This window comes from Rhinopithecus roxellana, chromosome 4, assembly GCF_007565055.1.
Source record: "Rhinopithecus roxellana isolate Shanxi Qingling chromosome 4, ASM756505v1, whole genome shotgun sequence".
Classification (NCBI taxonomy): Eukaryota; Metazoa; Chordata; class Mammalia; order Primates; family Cercopithecidae; genus Rhinopithecus; species Rhinopithecus roxellana.
The window spans coordinates 51,639,060-51,662,061 of record NC_044552.1 but is presented as its reverse complement, the minus strand read 5'-3'; the positions used below and the strand labels follow the sequence as shown (position 1 = coordinate 51,662,061).

The 23,002-nt window shown below is 37.9% G+C and overlaps 1 protein-coding gene across 1 annotated transcript in view; it reads left to right on the top strand.

Annotated features, from left to right (window-relative positions):
• The window catches only part of EFHC1 (EF-hand domain containing 1), an 83,886-nt gene that overhangs the window by 57,013 nt on the left and 3,871 nt on the right, over positions 1-23,002 (top strand). Inside the window, exons 8-9 of the mRNA XM_010364143.2 lie at positions 7,166-7,379; positions 7,769-7,916. Coding sequence (XP_010362445.1) covers positions 7,166-7,379; positions 7,769-7,916 — 362 coding nt within the window. The remainder of the gene's footprint in view (positions 1-7,165; positions 7,380-7,768; positions 7,917-23,002) is intronic.

The window sequence follows — 23,002 nt, the reverse complement described above, 5'->3', positions numbered from 1 at the left end:
AAGCGTTTGTAGAGGACTTCTATTCCTAGCCGTGATAGACCGGATAATTTGGATCAGCCCTCTTGCTGAGGGGTGTGTGTGTGTGTGTGTGTGTGTGTGTGTGCGCGCGCGCACACGTATATGTATATGTATGTGTATGTGTATGTGCGTTACCACTTGAAGGTGCTGAACAACTAGCAAGATGTGAAGAATCACAGAACAAGAACCAGGGAAACAATGAGAACCACAGAAGTGAACCTGACATTTGGGGCCATTTTTCCGCTAGGCGCATTAACTGATTTCAGAAGACCCACCTGTGAGGACAAACATTGGAATCTCTTTAGGGCCTGTCAAAGGCAGAAGCTCCTGGTAAACCCTCTGTGCTTCAGTCTGTCTGTAGCTAATCTTTGAAGGGACTATTGTCTGTCTTTGAATTATAGTCCCTGATTGTCTCAGTTTTACAAATCAGATTAAGGTGATCCTGGATTCTAATAACCCCAGGTGACTGTCAGAAGCAAACAAATTCTCTGCAGATGACATCATTTTCGGCTTCAATTTATTTCTAGAATTTTAAAAATACAGTGTAACAATATTAATAATACAGTGTTCAGAAACAAGACAAGATAACATAAAGTGACCAGAAATAAGAGACTATAGAATATACCTATAGGGACTTCAGATACTGGCATTATGAAACTTAAACTTAAGCCGGGAGCAGTGGCTCACGCCTGTAATCCCAACACTTTGGGAGGCCAAGGAGGGTGGATCACTTGAGATCAGGAGTTTGAGACCAGTCTGGCCAACATGCTGAAACCCCATCTCTACTAAAAAAATACAAAAATTAGCCAGGCATGGTGGCACGCGCCTGTAATCCCAGGTACTCAGGAGGCTGAGACATGAGAATCACTTGAACCCGGAAGGTGGAGGTTGCAGTGAGCCAAGACTGCATCACTAAACTCCAGACTGGGTGACAGAGCAAGACTCCGTCTAAAAATGAAATGAAATGAAATGAAATAAACAATTTAAAAAATTTAAAAACCCTTTGTTTACCATGTTAAAGAATAAAATTGAGATTTTCAGCAAAAAATGAGAAATAAGCCAAAAAAGTCTGTTTCAGTTTTGAAAAATCATCACATTAACAGAATAAAAGAGAAAAATTAGCTTTTGAACAGCATTTGCTAAAATCAATCTGATTTAAAAATGAAATTCACATATACCCCTGAACCTAAAATAAAAGTTTAAAAAAGTAAAAAATAAAACAAAACTCTTAATAATAAAAAAAGGAATAAAAAGGAGTTTCCTTAATCTGTTAGAGGGTATGGTGAAAAGTCTACTACAAACAGCTTACTTAGTGATGAAATGTTGAAAGGGTACTTTCTGAGATTAGGAACAAGGCAAGACTGCTGTCACCCCTTCTGGTCAACATTGTTCTGGAAGTCCTAGCTGGAACAGTGAAACAGGAAGTGAATAAACAAGCATACTGATTGAAAAGGAAAAAATAAAATTGTCATTATCCAAAATGAACAATTGTATATATAGAAAATAAAGAATCTGACTTCTACATTAGGGAAGTCAATATACAAATAGCAACAAAGAAAACATAAAGTTAAAAAATACCATTTACCATAGCATCAAAAATATTAAATTCCTAGGTATAAATTAAATTCCTTGGTATAATATTTTAGGTGTTACATACAAAAGATATGTTACATACAAAAGATATGTGTTACATATCTTTTAGGTGTTACACACAAAAGATATGTTACATACAAAAGATATGTAACACCTAAAAGATATATCTTTATCATGCAAAAGATATGTGATATCTTTTACATACAAAATATATGTAACACCTAGATGTTACATACAAAAACACTTTAGGTGTTCCATATCTTTTAGGTGTTATATACAAAAGATATGTTACATACAAAAGATATGTAACACCTAAAATTTTATTGAGAGAAAATTAAGAAGACCTAAATAAATGAAGGAATATACCATGTTCATTGGTTAGAAAATTCAGTATTATAAAAATATTTTCCCCAAATTGATCTATGGTTTAAAAGTAATTACAGTCAGAAAATCCAAAAATGTTTTTATTTTTACAGACAAATTGATTCTGTAATTTAAGTGGAGAGGCAAAGCACCAGGAATAGCCAAGATACTCTTGGAGAAGAGCAAGATCAGTGGATTTTGCTCACCAAAATATCACTCTGTATTAAAAGTCACAGTAATTAAAACAACATGTTTTTGGTGCAAGGATAGACAAACCAATGGAATAGAATAGACAGCCCAGGAAAAGACATATGATAAATACAGCACTGCAGAGGGGCTGGGAAAGGAAGATGTTTCTAATCAATGATATCAGAACAATTAGATATTCATGTAACAAAAGAGAAGAAAATTTGACCTCCATCTCACACCAAAAATGGCAATCAAGTCTAGGTAGATTGAAAATCTAAATGTGAAAAGCAAAACAATAAAACTTCTTAGCAATAAATAATCTTAACATTATAGTGGGGAAAGATTTATTTAGTGGGATACAAAAAGACAGTCATGTTTTTAAAAAGGATAAATGGCCAGGCACAGTGGTTCATGCCTGTAATCCCAGCACTTTGGGAGACCAAGGCGGGCAGATTGCCCCAGCTTAGGAATTTGAGACCAGCATGGCCAACATGGCGAAACCCTGTCCCTACTAAAAATACAAAAAATTAGCTGGGCATGGTGGTACATGCCTGTAGTCCTAGCTACTTGAGAGGCTGAGGCAGGAGAATCACTTGAGTCTGGGGGGCAGAGGTTGCAGTGAGCTGAGATTGCCCCTCTCCACTTCAGCCTGGGTGACAGAGCGAGGCTCTGAATAAATTAAAATAAAATAAAATGGATAAATTTGACTACATTAAGATGAAAACTTTCTGTTCTTCCAAAAAACAGCATTAAGAGTGTAAAAAAAGGCAAGCTTCAAGTGGGAGCAGATGTTTAATACAGAAATCAACTAAGATCTTATATTCAGAATATGTAAAGAACTCTCTGAAATCACTTAGAAAAATGAGCAAGAAACTTGAACAGGCATTTCACAAAAGAGGATATCCAAGAGGCAACTAAACATACAAGAAGGCCAGGTGCAGTGATTCACACCTGTTTTCCCAGCACTTTGGGAGGTCGAGGCAGGAAGATCACTTGAAGGCAGCCTGGGAAACATAATGAGACCCTACCTCTACAAAGATAAAAAAAAATTAGTTGGGCATGGTGGCATGTGCCTATAGTCCCAGCTACTTGGGACACTAAGGCGGTAGGATCACTTGAACCCAGGAGTTCGAAGGTGCAGTGAGCTATGATCTGCCACTGCACTCCAGCCCAGGCAACAGAAACTCTGTCTTTAAAAATATGTACATATGAGAAGTTGCTTTGCTTGTTAGTAACTAAAGAAGTGCAGATTACAATCATAGTGAGTTGCCTCTACCCACCCATCAGAATCATTAATATGTTGATGAGAATATGGAACCATAGGAACTCTCATACTCTTTACTAAGAGAGTATACCCACTTTGTAAAACACTTTGGCATAATCAAATATACTAGATTGTGCTAAGGGTGCAATATATGTGTACCAAAAGATAAGAATGTTTATAATAGCATAATTCATAATAGCAAAAATAGACCTAAATGTCTACTACAAGAGACGGGATAAGTTATGGCCTATTTGTGTCATAATTTGATTTCTGTTCAGTGAAAATTAATGAACTACAGCTACTAATAACAACATGGCTGAATCACATCAACATAATTTTGAATATAAGAATCCAGACACAAAAGAATGCATGCATATTATGTAATTTCGTTTATATGAAGATTAAAAAGCAGACAAAACAAAACTTTATGGATGTCTGCTTTGTAGCAAAACTAAAGAAAACCATACAATTCAAAGCAATGACCTGTTCAGTAGGGGAAGGATAGAATATTGATTGGGAGGTTCTGTCAGCGTTCCGTTTCTTAACCTGGATGGTGGTTATATGGTTGTTCACTTCATTAAAATTCTTTCGGCCATACATTTTGGTATTTTTATTGTTGTTTTGGGTTTTTTTGTAGTTTTCTCTCTGTGTTACTGTTCACAGTAAAAAAATTTAAAAGAAAGCCAACAGAACTATTAGTAAAGAAATAGTGGATATCTTCATGTGGGCAGGAAAAAAGAAGTGATATTCTGGTCATGGTAATTTTCAGATGTTTTCCCCTGACCTATTTGATGAAATAGAGAATGTATTCATTAGACTCATCACAAAAGTTCTTGAGGAAGAAAGGGTGCTTGACAATAAGGGGAAAAGGTTTATGAGTGAGGTGGGGGACTTCAAAAGAAAATATATGGAAATTCAAAAAGAAGGGAATATGCTAGAGAAATGATCAGAGACAATTAAGTCCCATGGAGGTCAGACAAAGACACGGGATGTGTTCTGAGAAAACAATGTATACTAAGTTCTGATAGGCAATTGGTGCCTAAGTAAAAGTATGCTGGTAAACTCTCTGGGACTGAGAGTGGAGTGCTGGCTGAGAAACTTGGCAAAGCTTTGGAAGAGCATAAGAAACATGATTTGAACTGTGATCTTCAAAGCAGCTGAATGTCTTCCAAGAGATATGCAAGACAGTACCATCTGTGGTGTTTGTCAAGAAAATATTACAGCCTCTGTTTATTTACTATGAGTGCATTTATTTTATAGCCTCTGATATTTTTATATGTGCCTTTTAATGCACAAACTATGTTTATATAGAAGAACATATGTTTAATTATTAATTCATTCAATAAATATTAAAGGACTACTCTGGGCTAGATATGGTTCTAGATACCAAAGGTACAGTGGAGAACAAGATAGACAAATATTTGCTCTCATGGAGCTTACATTCTAGTCAAATAAATACATTGTATAAGGATAGGTAGTAACGTGCTGTAAAAAATAAAGCAAGACAGAGAATGATGGGAAGGGGGCTCATTTATATCAGCAGAATGGGGAAAGCCTCTCTGAGGAGGTCATAGCAGAGCAGAAACCAAAGGAATAGCTGAGGGAGCCAGCCAGGGGAATATCTGAGAGAGCTGCATGTAAGACCAAGACAGTGTGCAGTGAATGGAGGGCAAAAAGGTGGAAATGACAGGTCGGGGGCCAGCCAGGGCTCTGCAACCAGTGGTATAACAAGGCCAGAGGAATGGGCTGATGGGAGCAGTCCAGGTAACAAGAAAGTATAGATAACAAGCTGCAGATAATTTAAAAATAAAACCAACTGAAAGTTGGTCTGTTTCTTCTTATTATCATTTGCCTGTGATTCTAAACATCAGTGATACTCTTCCCCAAAGGGATGGCTCCTCCATACAGTAGAATTTCAGTTAATAAGTGTAAAACAAAAGTGGGAAGTAGAAAAATTATCATTATGCACACTGCTGTAATCACGGTTGCAGATAAGATCCAGCAATGGCTGCTAAAATTAGTGGGAAAACCTTTGAGGAGGAATAGGATTCCCATAATCTCAAAACATCTCCCACAAGATGTTTTGTAATTGCAAAGGGAAATACAGTAACTTTAAGGGAAGAAATCCAGCAGAAATCTTAACCAAGTGATCAAGGTTAGTGTCATCCATAATAAGATATATTGACTTCATAAACTCCCTGGTATACACTAAAGACATGACATCTTTTCTGGGATACTTTTGCCAAAAATGCAAAAATGAGATGCATGAGGAACATTCAAGAAAATAATTGATCAGTAGTCTTCAAAAGTGTCAAAGTCATGAAAGAGAAGGGCAGACTGAGGAACTATCTATCACATATTGGAGGAGACTAAAGAGAAATAATAACTAAATGCAATGTGGGATCCTGGATGGGATCCTGAAACAAAAAGACCATTTGTCAGAAACAGGTGAAATTTGAATAAGGACTGTAGTTTATTTATTAATATCATACTATTGTTATTTTCCTGGTTCAGATAATTGCACTAATGGCTATATAGGATGTTAACATTAGGGGAACCTTGGTGAGGGGCATGAGAATTCTCTGTAATATTTATGCAGCTTTTCTATAAATGTAAACCTCATTCCCAATAAAGACAATAATTTTTTTTTAAGTTTTATAGTACTCTTTCCTGCCATGGTAAACCATTACTATTGTCACCCCCAATGGCCCTGGTATGCCCCTGCTTAGAACTTTGTATTTTATTCTAAGTGTGACAAGAATTCTTTGAAGGTTTGAGAGCAGAGGAGTGATATGATTTGATTTTTATTAACTATATTGTGATTGTTTAACATTTATATTTTTACTACATGGAGTGTACAATCCAAATGATTTGGAAACTATTAGATGAGGGAATGATATGAGAAGATTATTTCACTAAGAGAAAAATCTAATGACTTCTTTAATAGATGAAGAACTATTACATCTATTATGTATGTACATAATCTTCCCATACATCTATGGGAAGAACAATCCCATGGGCTTAAAGAGAAGATGTGCTACAGTTACAGTATGAGTGGATTTTAGGAATAAGCAGAGCTGTATTAAGGTTTGTTGGACCTGGAATTTCTTTCTTAGGGGTTGTGTGATCACTCTGCAATTTGGTTTAGAAAAAGTCTTGTCTACAAGGTAGTTTCTCAGAATCACTTTCAATTCTTTGATTTTATATTACTCTTATCCCCTCTTTTTAATTTTTTTTTTTTACATTATGTATATACATTTGCTTAAAAAACAAAACCTTACTTTAGTGTTCATGAAGTTGAACATAGTATCAGCCAACAGGTCTCAGCTAGCAGCCTGTGGTCAGAATGTAGCCCACATATATGCTCTAGTATACTGTGTTTGTTTGGGCTTCATGGTGCTTTAAAAGAGTTGGAGTCAGTACTTTAAAATCAGAGGTTTAAAATAGTAATCCACATTTTTATCTTTTGAAAAACTGAAAGATCTAGCAACATTGGGCCTACATTCTCACAAGGCAGCCATTGAGTTGTGTTGGTGCAGGCCTCCCTTGGGAAGCCTCCCTTAGATGAGGCATGTTCTTCCCAGAGACACCAGAGTTCCCCCATAGATGGTTTGTTTATATTGTAAGAACCCAGACTGCTTCATTTATATCCTATACCTGGCCCCTGTAGGCATTTAAGTTTGCACATCTGCATAGACCATGAACCTTCATAATATCCTCTTTTCTTCACCTTTGTAGGAATCCCCCATCCCAGAAGACAAAGACCGGAGATTTGTCTTCTCTTACTTTCTAGCTACTGACATGATCAGTATCTTTGAGCCTCCTGTTCGCAATTCTGGTATCATTGGTGGCAAGTACCTTGGCAGGACTAAAGTTGTTAAACCATACTCTACAGTGGACAACCCTATCTACTATGGCCCCAGTGACTTCTTCATTGGTGCTGTGATTGAGGGTAGGTCTAAATACAGTCCAGAATTTCCTACTGGCTGCCTGAATGAGTTCTTAGTTGGAATTTAATTCGTTTTACCCTTGTAAGAAGCAATTAGATTATACTGCAACTGAGATAAAGCTACTATCCTTGTATATATGGTATAATGTGTTAATCGCCTTCCTAATCAATTAAACTCTAAGTTGATTGCATTTGTTGGCTACAGATGTCGACAGTAAGTTTTGTAAATACTGAGCAAGTGACTGCATATTAGTATGTCATTTAAAGAAAGCTCATTAGTTTCTGTCATAAATGCATAACTGTGAATTTGTCATAGGAAGGTTAATACTATTTTACTTCTGATTGCGTGAGAGAACATCACCAAGCTAAGTGTACTGCTACCTTCTCTCCAGTATTTGGTCATCGGTTCATCATCCTTGATACAGACGAGTATGTTTTGAAATACATGGAGAGCAATGCTGCCCAGTATTCACCAGAAGCACTCGCGTCAGTTCAGAAACATGTCCGAAAGCTAGAAGCGCCTGCTTCAGAATCAGAAAGGTATGTGTTTGATTGCTAGGGTTTGGCACACTCAAGATATTCAGGAATTAATTCTGACTTTGAGTAAACACATTTTAGATTTGCCGATTTCTCTCACCAGGTGGGAATAATTAGACATAAACAGAAGGTTCCCTGTGTCAGTGTAATAACTTAGAACTTTTTCAACTTTATTTATTTAGCAAATACAGTTGACCCTTGAACAGTGTGGGAGTTAGGGGTACCAGCCTTTCTGCACAGTTGAAAATTCATGTATAACTTTGACACTCCAAAACTTAACTACTAATAGCCTACTTGTGACTTGTGACTTACTGATAAACAGTTAACACGTATTTTCTATGTCGTATGTATTGCATCCTGTATTCTTACAATACAAGTAAGCTAGAGAAAATAAAATTAAGAAAATCATAAGAATGAGAAAATTATTTACTATTCATTAAGTGGATGTGGATCATCTTAAAGGTCTTCATCCTCATCTTCATGTTGAGTAGGTTGAGGAGGATGGGTTGGTTTTGCTGTCTCAAGGGTGGCAAAGCAGAAGAAAATCCAGGTATCAGTGGGCCTGTGCAATGCATATTCTTGTTGTTCAAGGGTCAGCTATAATTATTAAATGCCTACTATGTGTCAGAGACTATCACCAGGCCCATGGACTTTTATCGGTAAACAAAGCAGACAAGAATTTGTCTCCCACATTGAGTTGACCTTCCAAGCAGCAGGAAATAGACAATAGCACAAATAAATTATACAGTATATTGGGTGATGAATGCTGTAAAAAATGGAGCAAATTAAGAGTAATAAGTATTTCTGGAGAGTGGCAGTAGGTTGTGAAGGTAGGTCAGGGTATGTGGTTGTACCTTGAGGTGACATTGAACAACCACTTGAGGGGAGTTAGCTGGGTGGATTTCTGGAGGAAGTGCTTTTCAGGAAGAGGAAATGGTGCATGCAAAGGCCCTAAATGCTAGCATATCTTGCTTAAAGTATTCAACGAACATTGGGAAGAAGTAGGCCAGTGAGGGTGGCTGAAATGGTGTGAGTGAGAGGAAGAGGAGTAGGAGATGGAATTAGAAAATTAACAATGGGCTAGATTGTGTAGGACTTACTAGGTCTTTGGAAAGGTGCTGGCTTTTTTCTCTGAATGAAATGAGCCTTTGGGAGCAGGGGCATCTGAATAGAGGAGTGGCAAGATTTGATATATATTTTAAAAGAACTATTCCGGCTGTTTTATTGAAAATAGATTAGGAGAGAGATTAGTTAAGAGACTATTGCAGTATTCCAGGCAAGAGATGGTGATGACTGGGCCTAGGATGGTGGTATCAGTGGAGGTGGGGAGAAGTGGTCTGATTTGGATATATTTTGAAGGTAGCACCAATTGGACTTCAGACAGATTTTCTAGGGGATGTGAGGGGAAAAGAATAGTTAAGGAGGACTCCAAGATGTTTGGCCTGAGCAACTGGAAGGAAGAAATTGCGATCACCTGAGATGGGGAAGATGCGGGCTGTGGGTAGAACAGTTGCCTTCTTTGTTGGTTGGGGTGATGATTTCAGTTCTGGATATATTGTATATTAGGTTTAAGACAGCCAAGTCAAGAACATATAGTCTGTTGGATATGTAAATCTGGAGTTTGAGTGAGAGGTCTGGACTGGCAATATAAATGTGGGAGTTGTTGGCGTATAGTGATATTTTAGGCTGTGAGACTGGATGACATCTCTCTCTCTCTCTCTGTCTCTCTCTTGAGACAGGATCTCGCTCTGTCACCCAGGCTGGCATGCAATGCTGATAGTGGAGTAATAGCTCACTGCAGCCTCAAATTCCTGAGATCCTCCCACTTCAGCTTCTCAAGTAGCTGGAACTACAGGTACATGCCATCATGCCCGGCTAATTTTTAAATTTTTGGTAGAGACGGGGGTCTCAGTTTGTTGCCCAGAATTCCTGGGCTCAAGTGATTCTCCCTCCTTGGCCTCCCAAAGTGCTAGGATTACAGGCATGAGCCACTGTTCCTGGCCTGGATGAAGTCTCTAAAGGAGTTAGTATAGATAAAGAAAAGAATGGCTCCAAGAACTAAGCTCTGGGGTCCACCAACACTTAGAGTTAAGGAAACTGGAAAGGAAAACCAATGAAACAGGAAGAAAACCAAGTGAATGTGGATGCCATCCTGCATGCCAAATGAAGAAATTACAGGTAGTTCCTTGTTTACATGGTAGCGTAGGACTGTAAAAAAATAACATGCAAAACAATTTTAATAATCAAAGGGAAAATGTACAATTGTTCTGTGCCCTTTAAAAATTTTTGTCACTGCCAGGCGCAGTGGCTCATGCCTGTAATCCCAGCACTTTGGAAGGCCAAAGTAGTCGGAGCATGAGGTCAGGAGTTCGAGACTAGCCTGACCAACATGGTGAAACCCCGTCTCTGCTAAAAATACAAAAAAAATTAGCCAGGCATGGTGGTGCACACCTGTAATCCCAGCTACTCAGGAGGCTGAGGTGGGAGAATCACTTGAACTCAGGAGGCGGAGGTTGCAGTGAGCCAAGATTACGCCACTGCACTCCAGCCTGGGCAACAGAACAAGGCTCTGTCTCAAAAAAAAAAAAAAAAAAAAATTGTCACAATATTAAAAACTTTGATGGTTATAAATGTATAAGAACATGAAAAAATAGTAAAACTAATTTTCACTTAGCACACTGAAATTTAAAACATTGATGACATTAAGAATTAAAGTGTTTTATTGCTTTATAAAAACTTTATCAAAAGCGGTTTGAGCAGCACTTGCCTACTTCTCATTGTATAACTTATGATACGGAGTGAACATCTGTTCTATGCCTTGGTGAATTGTCATATTCCTGTTTAAGATGGATCAGCTTCCAACATTTTATGATTTTTGCTTTCAATGTTATATCTCTTAGACTTCTTTTAATGAGAATGAAATATCTCTGAGAGTTCTTTTAATGTGAAGCATTTTACAGGCATCTGGGATATCTTCATTCTTTTCATTACAACCACCTTTCTCATTTGTGTTGATAGGTTTGCCTTCACCAGTTTCCACTGGCTGCACATCTAGAGGCTCTTGAAAGGCAGCTGTGTTGACATTCCTACAGTCAGCTTTCTCTTCTGTAACTCCGTTTATATTTGACTTGAATTCACTTCTTGCATCTTTGCTGTACTTTCATCCTTATTGGCCAATTCTCTCTTTTCATTATCCATTTTTGTAAAATACAGTTTGTGTATCACTGAGAGACAAGGAGACAACATAGCTACACACTTTACTGTCTGTGTGAACTATAAAACAAATATACAGTGACCAGTCACAAACAGACTTTGAAAGAAGTGATGTAATTGTCACTGATGGTGATATGCATCTGTTTATTTACATTGTGGTTAGTGAACTAAAGTTCTGACAGATAAGTTTGTACTTTATGCAATTACTCATAGTTAATAACTGTGTTGACTGAAATTTGAACCATGTTGTTGAGGGAATGGATTATTTTACTAAATGGTGGTAGTCGAAATTCATGCATCTTGGAACTGTGCAAACTGAGAAATGCCTTCATATCAAGGAAGACAGACTTGATGGAGGACAGGTGAGCCTCAAAATTAGGGCTCAGCCAGGGAGAGTTATTGGCTTTTCCCAAGAAAGAATTCCAGGGAGAGCTGGTGCTGTTAAACAGCAACTGTTTTTAAGCAACAGTGTACAGCAGCAGCTGAGGTTCTGCTCCTTGTAGAGTAGGGATACCCCCTAGGCATTGTGCCCAGAATAGTAGCTCAAAGGCAGTTCTGCACTCATATTTATACCCACTTTTTATTATATGCACATTAAGGTGCAGTTTATGCAGAAATTTCTAGGAAAAGGGTGGTATCTTCCAGGTGTTCGTGTCATTGCTATGGAAAGGGGTGGTTACTTCCAGATGTTGTCATGGCAATGGTAAACTGATATGGAGCACTGGTGGGCATGTCTTACGGAAAGCTGCTTCTGCCCCAGACCTATTTTAGCTAGTCCTCAATTTGGTCCTGTGTCTGAGCCGAGCCTCCAGAGTTGAGTCCCACTTCCAACCTCAGAATGATTCAGTATATCAAATGGGGATTTAGCAATATTAAGGGAATTGGGGACCTTGGAGACCTAATGAGGAGTTTCAGCGGAATGGGAAGACGGGGAAAACCTAATGGCGTAGATTTAAGAGAGAATGGGAGAGAGGAATTCTGGATCAGAGTGGAGACTACTCTTTTGGAGAGGTTTGGTGCAAAGGACAACAGAGAAATGAGGCAGCATCTGGCAGAGAAAGTAAAGTCAGGAGAAGGTCTTGTTTTATTTTGTTTTTGCTTTCGTTTTAACATAGAAGAAATAGCATGTTTGTATGTTAATGGGAATGATTCCATAGAGAGGAAAGCATTGATAAGTGTGTGAGAGAGCAGGGAGAATTTCTGGAGTTTGTGAGAGGATGGGGTTTAAGTGGAGGAATTGGCTTCAGATAGAAGCACCAACCATTCACCTAGGGCAGTATTTCTCAAACTTTTGGGTCTTGAGACACCTTTATACCCTTAAAAATTATTGAGGGCCCCAAAGAGTTTTTATGTGTTTATATCTATTGCCATTTAGCATATTAGAAATTGTATCTGAAAAATTTTCAAATATTAATTTATTTTGAAAACAGTAAACCCATTTCATGTTAACACAAATAACATAATTTTGTGGAAAAAACCTATATTTTTACAAAGAAAAATCGAGTGAGAAGAGTGATAGTGCTTTACATTTTTGCAAACCTCTTAATGTCTGACTTTAGTAATAGAAAATGACTAGATTTTCATGCGCTTTTGTATTCTGCCTGCTGTGATAGCCTGTGTTGTGTGACCTTTGGAAAACTCCATTGTGTACTTATGGGAAAACAAGAGTAAAAAGATAAATAAATGACTAAGTATTATCACAAGAATAATTTTGACTTCACAGACCCCCAGAGGGTCTTGGGAACCTCCACAGGTCCTGGGATTACTCTTTAAAACCTTGATCTAGGGCAACAGGCAAAAGGCAGGCAGGATATGTGGGTTCAGATGCTAGTAGGTGGGTAGATATTGGAAGGCCCTTGTGATTGTTTCCTGATAGTAGTGCAGTAGAAAGAGTGAGGATAGAGGGAGATGTTGGAGGTTTCAGGAGAGAGGAGAAGTTATGAAATTCTCTTTTTATTGAATATGTAAATATCAACAAAATGAATATAAAATAAAATTTAAAACAGCATATATTAGCTACTACTAAGAAAGAAAAAATTTCCAAATATAATCCATATTCACCATTAATTGAAAAATGCATGTTAATTCCAGAGATATTAAAATGTAAAAAAAAAAAAAATTGTCTCATTTCATGGATACATCTTTAATTAAAAAAAAAAATTGCCTCAGGACTTAAACAAATATGATAGCTGTCCAGGAAAGTGGAGGCTAAACAGACTGGAGAAGCATAGTTTGGTGGCTGACCAGCATTAAAGACCTACTTCATATTCATAGTCATATATTCTAATACTTCCCAAAAGTTTTTTTCTGTAATTGTCCCTTGTTTATGCAAATACCAGCAGACACTGGAAAGCTTCTTGCTTCAGCATACCACTAATTAAATCATCTTTAACATTTTTTTTAAATTTAGTAATTTAAGTTTTTTAAAATGCAGTAATGAGGAAAAGATACCACTGTGACTCTTAGAACATGATATCAATAAAAATAAGGAGAAATTCAAATTTTAGGTTGCCATATGGATATGGTTTGTTTGGCCCCACCAAGCCTCATGTTGAAATTTGATCCCCAGTGTTGGAGATGGGCCTCATGGAAGGTGTCTGGATCCTGAGGGCAGATCCATCATAAATGGCTTGGTGCCATTCTCATAGGAATGAGTTCTCACTTGTAGTTCCCATGAGAACTGTTGTTGAAAAGAGCCTGGCACCACCTACTCTCTCTCGCTCGCCTCTTCTCTTATCATGTGATCTCTGCACATGTCTGCTCTCCTTTCCCTTCCACCATGAAAGGAAGCAGCCTGACATTTTTACCAGAAGCAAATGTTGGTACCATGTTCCTTATATAGTCTTCAGAACTCTGAGCCAAATAAGCCTCTTTTTTTTTTTTTTTTTTTTTAATAAATTACCACCCTTAGTTATTTCATAGCAACATAAATGGACTACAACATGGGGTAAGAGATCCATTGCCATCCTCATTTTGATCCTCACTCTCCCTTTCTTCTCTTGTGATGGATCAGAGAGATGAGTTAGGGAAAATGCATGGAGATGATAAGAATCCATGGTCACATCTTCTGTGTCTCCTAGCTATTCTGCATTTAGCTCTTGACTCACCCATCTGATAAAGAATCCTGCTCTAAGGAAATGCAGTTACAAATATATTTTGCCACTCATTGCAGAGTCATGAAAGGGGATCATGAGTACTTGTCAGACCAGTACTGTTTGTTTTTGTCAATTGTCAGTTCCAAGATGATGAAATTTGGAGTTGGCCATTTGCTTTCTCTGAGCCAGAAAATTAGAATAATGCACAGGTAACTGAGTATTAACTTCATCTTCAAGGTCTTAAATTCTCTTTGGGTTTGGGGTCCTCATTGCAGTATTTGAACTCAGACTTAAGGACAGCAAATGCACACACTTACTAACCTACCCTCCACAGGAAATCCACATGTGTGAATAGCATAGATACATACACACACTTGTTCATATGTATTATTCTTGTTCCATTAACATGCCCTTTTGTGCGCTTCAGCTTCAAGAGGACCCTACTCTCTTACTCAATGATCTTTTTAATCTTTTTCTTTTTCACTTCCAGCTACTTTTCCCATGAGAATTGTCCAAATATTCTCATTTTCTTTAAGGAAATGGAAGTGATTTGGTTTCAAATATGAGATCAAATGATCCAATGTGGGCTTCATCAGTTTTCTCACCCTTCATCTTAGAATGTTTCTCTACTATCACTCTTCTTCTCTTTACCTTCTTTTGTCAGAGATAAGTAACTCCTCCTATTTCTTCAAATCCAATTCTTCTATTTTGTGTCTGTAACCACTTCCCTCCTGACTGCTCCAGAATCTTTATGACTTTTTTTAATGACTGCTTCATAAATTTCTTTCTTGAAGGTCATTGATTGTTTCCAAGTATAATGGACTCTTCTCATTTAGTCATTCATTCAACAGATATTTGAGCTTATACCATATACCAAACCTTACATTAAATGCTTAGACAATTATATAAGAGAATAGGGAGCTCATAATCTATTCTCTGAGAGCAAGGGTTGTCAATTTTTTTTTCTTTTTTTAGTGAAGGGACAGGTAGTAAATAGTTTAGGCTTTATGGATCATACCTTCTTTGGCGTAACTACTCAATTCTACCCTTACAGCATGAAAGCAGCCATAGACAATATGTAAATGAATAGGAGTGGCTGTATTTCAATAAAAAGTTATGTATAAAAAATAGGCAGCAGGTTGACTTTGGCCTGGGTGTCATAGTTTGCTGGCCCCTTGATCTAGTGTTCAGTTTTTCTGATCTGCATATAATATTGATTACTCTTTACCACCTCTCTTTTGAAATCCTCTTTTGAGTTCTGGAAACTCAAAGTTTTTGGTAGTCCTAGCTCTCTTAAAGCCTATTCTGTGTGTCTTTCCTACTTCTGTCTACTAGGTTGGCATTTCTCAAGGTCCTGTTTTTTGTCCTCTTGCTTGCCTTCTCTAAACTTTCTAGACGTTGCAGTATCTGAATTGCTCTCCTGACCATTCTGCTGAATCTATTTTCAACATGTCTTTGTTCATCTGAGCCACCAGCATCTCACACTTTGTACAACTAAAAATGAAGCCATTGTCATTTTCATCTTTCTAACTCTTCCTTATTCCTTCTTTTTGCTTATCTGTCTCATTTTCTAAGTGGAGAACTTTGCCAGGATGCTCATAGCAAAGTATTTGAAGAGCACACAGAAAACTGTGACATCCCTCTTACCTCTGGAAGATTAGCCACTCTATAAAGCACGTTCACTTTTATGGAAGTTAAGGAAGGTCATTGGAGGGCTTGGCACAGAGTCTTCACCCAGCATGTTAGGACCTCCAGCCACCTCTCAGTTGGCAGTCCCTGTTGGGCATAACCAGCTGGCCCCTGTGTTTTCTTGTTGACCCATGTGAGCAAAGCTTGCCCTGTAACTTGCAGCTCTTTTCCAGAATGTGCCCTGACTTGGGCTTTGGCAATAAGTAAGGGCTGTAACTTTAACTAGCTCTTCCTTAAACAGTACCACCTGTTGCTATCTATCTGTGAATTTACTCCATCTTACTCAAAGGCAGCAGATGCCATGGGCATTTTTCCTGCTGTATAAAGGAGAATGGGAATCTAGCTTCTTCGGGAAAGGGAGAGTTATTGTCTCTTTCCCCAAATGATTGGATGATCACATTTTAACTTTATATGTTTCATGGCTCTAGTTCTTGGAAACACATGGAAGATTGAGGTTTGACTGCTTCCTGCCACTAAAATAGCTCCCTGGTGGTCATTCATAATTTAGTATATATGATTTGAATTACATTAATCAGATAAACATATTCTGCTTCTATAATGAATAATGCCAGAGAGCATTTAGATATTGGGGATTATTACAATTTTTATTGTTCTTGGCTTACTACAAAAGTAACACATGACCAGCATGTGAAAATTTAGGGAATAAAAATCTAGGTAATAGAAATGGAAAATAGCAAAAATTTTTGAAAATCTTATAACTCAGAGATAACTACTTCTAATATTTTGTTTTTTAAAGATGCATATAAAGTGGAAAATTCTGTAATACTATTTTGCTTTTTTCACTTGATAGTCTATCATGAACCCTTGTGAAATGAAATATTTTAAGACATATATATGAAGGGACCAAGGAGAAGCTTTGCTCCTACCCCATCTTTCATGTACCTACTTCTTACCCTCCACTCCCCATAGGTAACTACCTCTTTCATTGATTTTTTTGAATATCTTTTCAGAGTTTCTTTAAATAATATAAACAACTTTAAGTACATACTCTTATTGCCCCTACAACTTTTATAACACAAGGTAACACTCTATACATACATTTATGTCTTGATTTTCTCACTAAAAATATCTTTATACTCTTTCTGCAGCATTTTCAATGGCTACAGTATTATTCTGTTCCTTTATTGTAGTGTAAATTATTTAATCCCCTATTTTTGGACATTTGGGCTATCTCAAAACAATCTTATAGATGTATCTTTGCATACAACCCATGATTATTTCCTTAGGATAAATTATTTGAGATTATTTGCTGGACTGTTGCTTCATGTTTCCAAATTTTTCCTGAAAGGTTATTCCACTTTATACCTTCCCCAGCAAGACTTGCCAGCAGGTAAAAGGGGAAAATAAGTTAAAAAGAGGTTATTTGCAACAGTGAACTTTAAAAATATTATACACAAGAAAAATAAATATAGAAAAGCAATGGTAGATTGACAGTTTTCAAGTTATGGAAGGAGAGGAATTCAGGGAGAGGTGACTGGGCACAATTGAGAGAATATATTGGAACTGGAGTGGGATGTGAGTGCTAGTCTTGCTGCTGACATGGGATGTGGGATCAGTCACTCAGTTCTTCAGATGTGTTTTCTCATCACTGAAAGAGGGAAGAATGCTTACTGAGTTTATTTGGCCCATTTTGTTCTAAAAGGATTTATAAAGATGAAATATGAGGGAATCTTTCAGCTCTAAACTTTTTAATTTTATAACTGTACCTTCATTTGCAGAGGAAATAAAAATTGAGCCTCTACTTATTATGGTTGTGTTTCAAAGGGTTAGACCGCTGTCTTCCCAACACCCTGTGCTACTATTCTCTCTTTTTTTTTAATTATTATACTTTAAGTTCTAGGGTACATGTGTATAATGTGCAGGTTTGTTACATATGTATACTTGTGCCATGTTGGTGTGCTGCACCCATCAACTCGTCAGCACCCATCAATTCATCATTTATATCAGGTATAACTCCCAATGCAATCCCTCCCCCCTCCCCCCTCCCCATGATAGGCCCCGATGTGTGATGTTCCCCTTCCCGAGTCCAAGTGATCTCATTGTTCAGTTCCCACTTATGAGTGAGAACATGCGGTGTTTGGTTTTCTGTTCTTGTGATAGTTTGCTAAGAATGATGGTTTCCAGCTGCATCCATGTCCCTACAAAGGACACAAACTCATCCTTTTTTTATGGCTGCATAATAGTCCATGGTGTATATGTGCCACATTTTCTTAATCTAGTCTGTCACAGATGGACATTTGGGTTGATTCCAAGTCTTTGCTATTGTGAATAGTGCCGCAATAAACATACGTGTGCATGTGTCTTTATAGCAGCATGATTTATTATCCTTTGGGTATATACCCAGTAGTGGGATGGCTGGGTCAAATGGTACGTCTAGATCTAGATCCTTGAGGAATCGCCATACTGTTTTCCATAATGGTTGAACTAGTTTACAATCCCACCAACAGTGTAAAAGTGTTCCTATTTCTCCACATCCTCTCCAGCACCTGTTGTTTCCTGACTTTTTAATGATTGCCATTCTAACTGGTGTGAGATGGTATCTCATTGTGGTTTTGATTTCCATTTCTCTGATGGCCAGTGATGATGAGCATTTTTTCATGTGTCTGTTGGCTGTATGAATGTCTTCTTTTGAGAAATGTCCATTCATATCCTTTGCCCACTTTTTGATGGGGTTGTTTGTTTTTTTCTTGTAAATTTGTTTGAGTTCTTTGTAGATTCTGGATATTAGCCCTTTGTCAGATGAGTAGATTGCAAAATTTTTCTCCCATTCTGTAGGTTGCCTGTTCACTCTGATGGTAGTTTCTTTTGCTGTGCAGAAGCTCTTTAGTTTAATCATATCCCATTTGTCAATTTTGGCTTTTGCTGCCGTTGCTTTTGGTGTTTTAGACATGAAGTCCTTGCCCATGCCTATGTCCTGAATGGTATTACCTAGGTTTTCTTCTAGGGTTTTTGTGGTATTAGGTCTAACATTTAAGTCTCTAATCCATCTTGAATTAATTTTCGTATAAGGAGTAAGGAAAGGATCCACTTTCAGCTTTCTACTTATAGCTAGCCAATTTTCCCAGCACCATTTATTAAATAGGGAGTCCTTTCCCCATTTCTTGTTTCTCTCAGGTTTGTCAAAGATCAGATGGCTGTAGATGTGTGGTGTTATTTCTGAGGACTCTGTTCTGTTCCATTGGTCTATATCTCTGTTTTGGTACCAGTACCATGCTGTTTTGGTTACTGTAGCCTTGTAGTATAGTTTGAAGTCAGGTAGCGTGATGCCTCCAGCTTTGTTCTTATGACTTAGGATTGTCTTGGCAATGCGGGGTCTTTTTTGGTTCCATATGAACTTTAAAGCAGTTTTTTCCAATTCTGTGAAGAAATTCATTGGTAGCTTGATGGGGATGGCATTGAATCTATAAATAACCTTGGGCAGTATGGCCATTTTCACGATATTGATTCTTCCTATCCATGAGCATGGTATGTTCTTCCGTTTGTTAGTGTCCTCTTTTATTTCACTGAGCAGTGGTTTGTAGTTCTCCTTGAAGAGGTCCTTTACATCCCTTGTAAGTTGGATTCCTAGGTATTTTATTCTCTTTGAAGCAATTGTGAATGGAAGTTCATTCATGATTTGGCTCTCTGCTTGTCTGTTACTGGTGTATAAGAATGCTTGTGATTTTTGCACATTAATTTTGTATCCTGAGACTTTGCTGAAGTTGCTTATCAGCTTAAGGAGATTTTGGGCTGAGACAATGGGGTTTTCTAAATATACAATCATGTCATCTGCAAACAGGGACAATTTGACTTCTTCTTTTCCTAACTGGATACCCTTGATTTCTTTCTCTTGCCTGATTGCCCTAGCCAGAACTTCCAACACTATGTTGAATAGGAGTGGTGAGAGAGGGCATCCCTGTCTTGTGCCAGTTTTCAAAGGGAATTTTTCCAGTTTTTGCCCATTCAGTATGATATTGGCTGTGGGTTTGTCATAAATAGCTCTTATTATTTTGAGGTACATTCCATCAATACCGAATTTATGGAGCGTTTTTAGCATGAAGGGCTGTTGCATTTTGTCAAAAGCCTTTTCTGCATCTATTGAGATAATCATGTGGTTCTTGTCTTTGGTTCTGTTTATATGCTGGATTACGTTTATTGATTTGCGAATGTTGAACCAGCCTTGCATCCCAGGGATGAAGCCCACTTGATCATGGTGGATAAGCTTTTTGATGTGCTGCTGAATCCGGTTTGCCAGTATTTTATTGAGGATTTTTGTATCGATGTTCATCAGGGATATTGGTCTAAAATTTTCTTTTTTTGTTGTGTCTCTGCCAGGCTTTGGTATCAGGATGATGTTGGCCTCATAAAATGAGTTAGGGAGGATTCCCTCTTTTTCAATTGATTGGAATTGTTTCAGAAGGAATGGTACCAGCTCCTCCTTGTACCTCTGGTAGAATTCAGCTGTGAATCCATCTGGTCCTGGACTTTTTTTGGTTGGTAGGCTATTAATTATTGCCTCAATTTCAGAGCCTGCTATTGGTCTATTCAGGGATTCAACTTCTTCCTGGTTTAGTCTTGGAAGAGTGTAAGTGTCCAGGAAATTATCCATTTCTTCTAGATTTTCTAGTTGATTTGCATAGAGGTGTTTATAGTATTCTCTGAAAGTAGTTTGTATTTCTGTGGGGTCCGTGGTGATATCCCCTTTATCATTTTTTATTGCGTCTATTTGATTCTTCTCTCTTTTCTTTATTAGTCTTGCTAGCGGTCTGTCAATTTTGTTGATCTTTTCAAAAAACCAACTCCTGGATTCATTGATTTTTTGGAGGGTTTTTTGTGTCTCTATCTCCTTCAGTTCTGCTCTGATCTTAGTTATTTCTTGCCTTCTGCTAGCTTTTGAATGTGTTTGCTCTTGCTTCTCCAGTTCTTTTAATTGTGATGTTAGAGTGTCAATTTTAGATCTTTCCAGCTTTCTCTTGTGGGCATTTAGTGCTATAAATTTCCCTCTACACACTGCTTTAAATGTGTCCCAGAGATTCTGGTATGTTGTATCTTTGTTCTCATTGGTTTCAAAGAACATCTTTATTTCTGCCTTCATTTCGTTATGTACCCAGTAGTCATTCAGGAGCAGGTTGTTCAGTTTCCATGTAGTTGAGCGGTTTTGATTGAGTTTCTTAGTCCTGAGTTCTAGTTTGATTGCACTGTGGTCTGAGAGACAGTTTGTTATAATTTCTGTTCTTTTACATTTGCTAAGGAGTGCTTTACTTCCAATTATGTGGTCAATTTTGGAATAAGTGCGATGTGGTGCTGAGAAGAATGTATATTCTGTTGATTTGGGGTGGAGAGTTCTATAGATGTCTATTAGGTCCGCTTGGTGCAGAGATGAGTTCAATTCCTAGATATCCTTGTTAACTTTCTGTCTCGTTGATCTGTCTAATGTTGACAGTGGAGTGTTGAAGTCTCCCATTATTATTGTATGGGAGTCTAAGTCTCTTTGTAAGTCTCTAAGGACTTGCTTTATGAATTTGGGTGCTCCTGTATTGGGTGCATATATGTTTAGGATAGTTAGCTCTTCCTGTTGAATTGATCCCTTTACCATTATGTAATGGCCTTCTTTGTCTCTTTTGATCTTTGATGGTTTAAAGTCTATTTTATCAGAGACTAGGATTGCAACCCCTGCTTTTTTTTTGTTCTCCATTTGCTTGGTAGATCTTCCTCCATCCCTTTATTTTGAGCCTATGTATGTCTCTGCATGTGAGATGGGTCTCCTGAATACAGCAGACTGATGGGTTTTGACTCTTTATCCAGTTTGCCAGTCTGTGTCTTTTAATTGGAGCATTTAGTCCATTAACATTTAAGGTTAATATTGTTATGTGTGAACTTGATCCTGCCATTATGATATTAACTGGTTATTTTGCTCGTTAGTTGATGCAGTTTCTTCCTAGCCTCGATGGTCTTTACATTTTGGCATGTTTTTGCAATGGCTGGTACCAGTTGTTCCATTCCATGTTTAGGGCTTCCTTCAGGATCTCTTGTAAGGCAGGCCTGGTGGTGACAAAATCTCTAAGCGTTTGCTTATCTGTAAAGGATTTTATTTCTCCTTCACTGATGAAACTTAGTTTGGCTGGATATGAAATTCTGGGTTTAAAATTCTTTTCTTTAAGAACGTTGAATATTGGCCCCCACTCTCTTCTGGCTTGTAGAGTTTCTGCCGAGAGGTCTGCTGTTAGTCTGATGAGCTTCCCTTTGTGGGTAACTCGACCTTTCTCTCTGGCTGCCCTTAAGATTTTTTCCGTCATTTCAACTTTGGTGAATCTGGCAATTATGTGTCTTGGAGTTGCTCTTCTGGAGGAGTATCTTTGTGGCGTTCTCTGTATTTCCTGAATTTGAATGTTGGCCTCCCCTACTAGGTTGGGGAAGTTCTCCTGGATGATATCCTGAAGAGTGTTTTCCAACTTGGTTCCATTTTCGCCCTCACTTTCAGGCACCCCAATCAGACGTAGATTTGGTCTTTTTACATAATCCCATACTTCTTGCAGGCTTTGTTCATTTCTTTTTCTTCTTTTTTCTTTTGGTTTCTCTTCTCGCTTCATTTCATTCATTTGATCCTCAATTGCTGATACTCTTTCTTCCAGTTGATCGAGTTGGTTACTGAAGCTTGTGCATTTGTCACGTATTTCTCGTGTCATGGTTTTCATCTCTGTCATTTCATTTGTGACCTTCTCTGCATTAATTAGTCTAGCTGTCAATTCTTCCACTCTTTTTTCAAGATTTTTAGTTTCTTTGCGCTGGGTACGTAATTCCTCCTTTAGCTCTGAGAAGTTTGATGGACTGAAGCCTTCTTCTCTCATCTCGTCAAAGTCATTCTCTGACCAGCTTTGATCCGTTGCTGGCGATGAGCTGCGCTCCTTTGCAGGGGGAGATGCGCTCTTATTTTTTGAATTTCCAGCTTTTCTGCCCTGCTTCTTCCCCATCTTTGTGGTTTTATCTGCCTCTGGTCTTTGATGATGGTGACGTACTGATGGGGTTTTGGTATAGGTGTTCTTCCTGTTTGGTAGTTTTCCTTCTAATAGTCAGGACCCTCAGCTGTAGGTC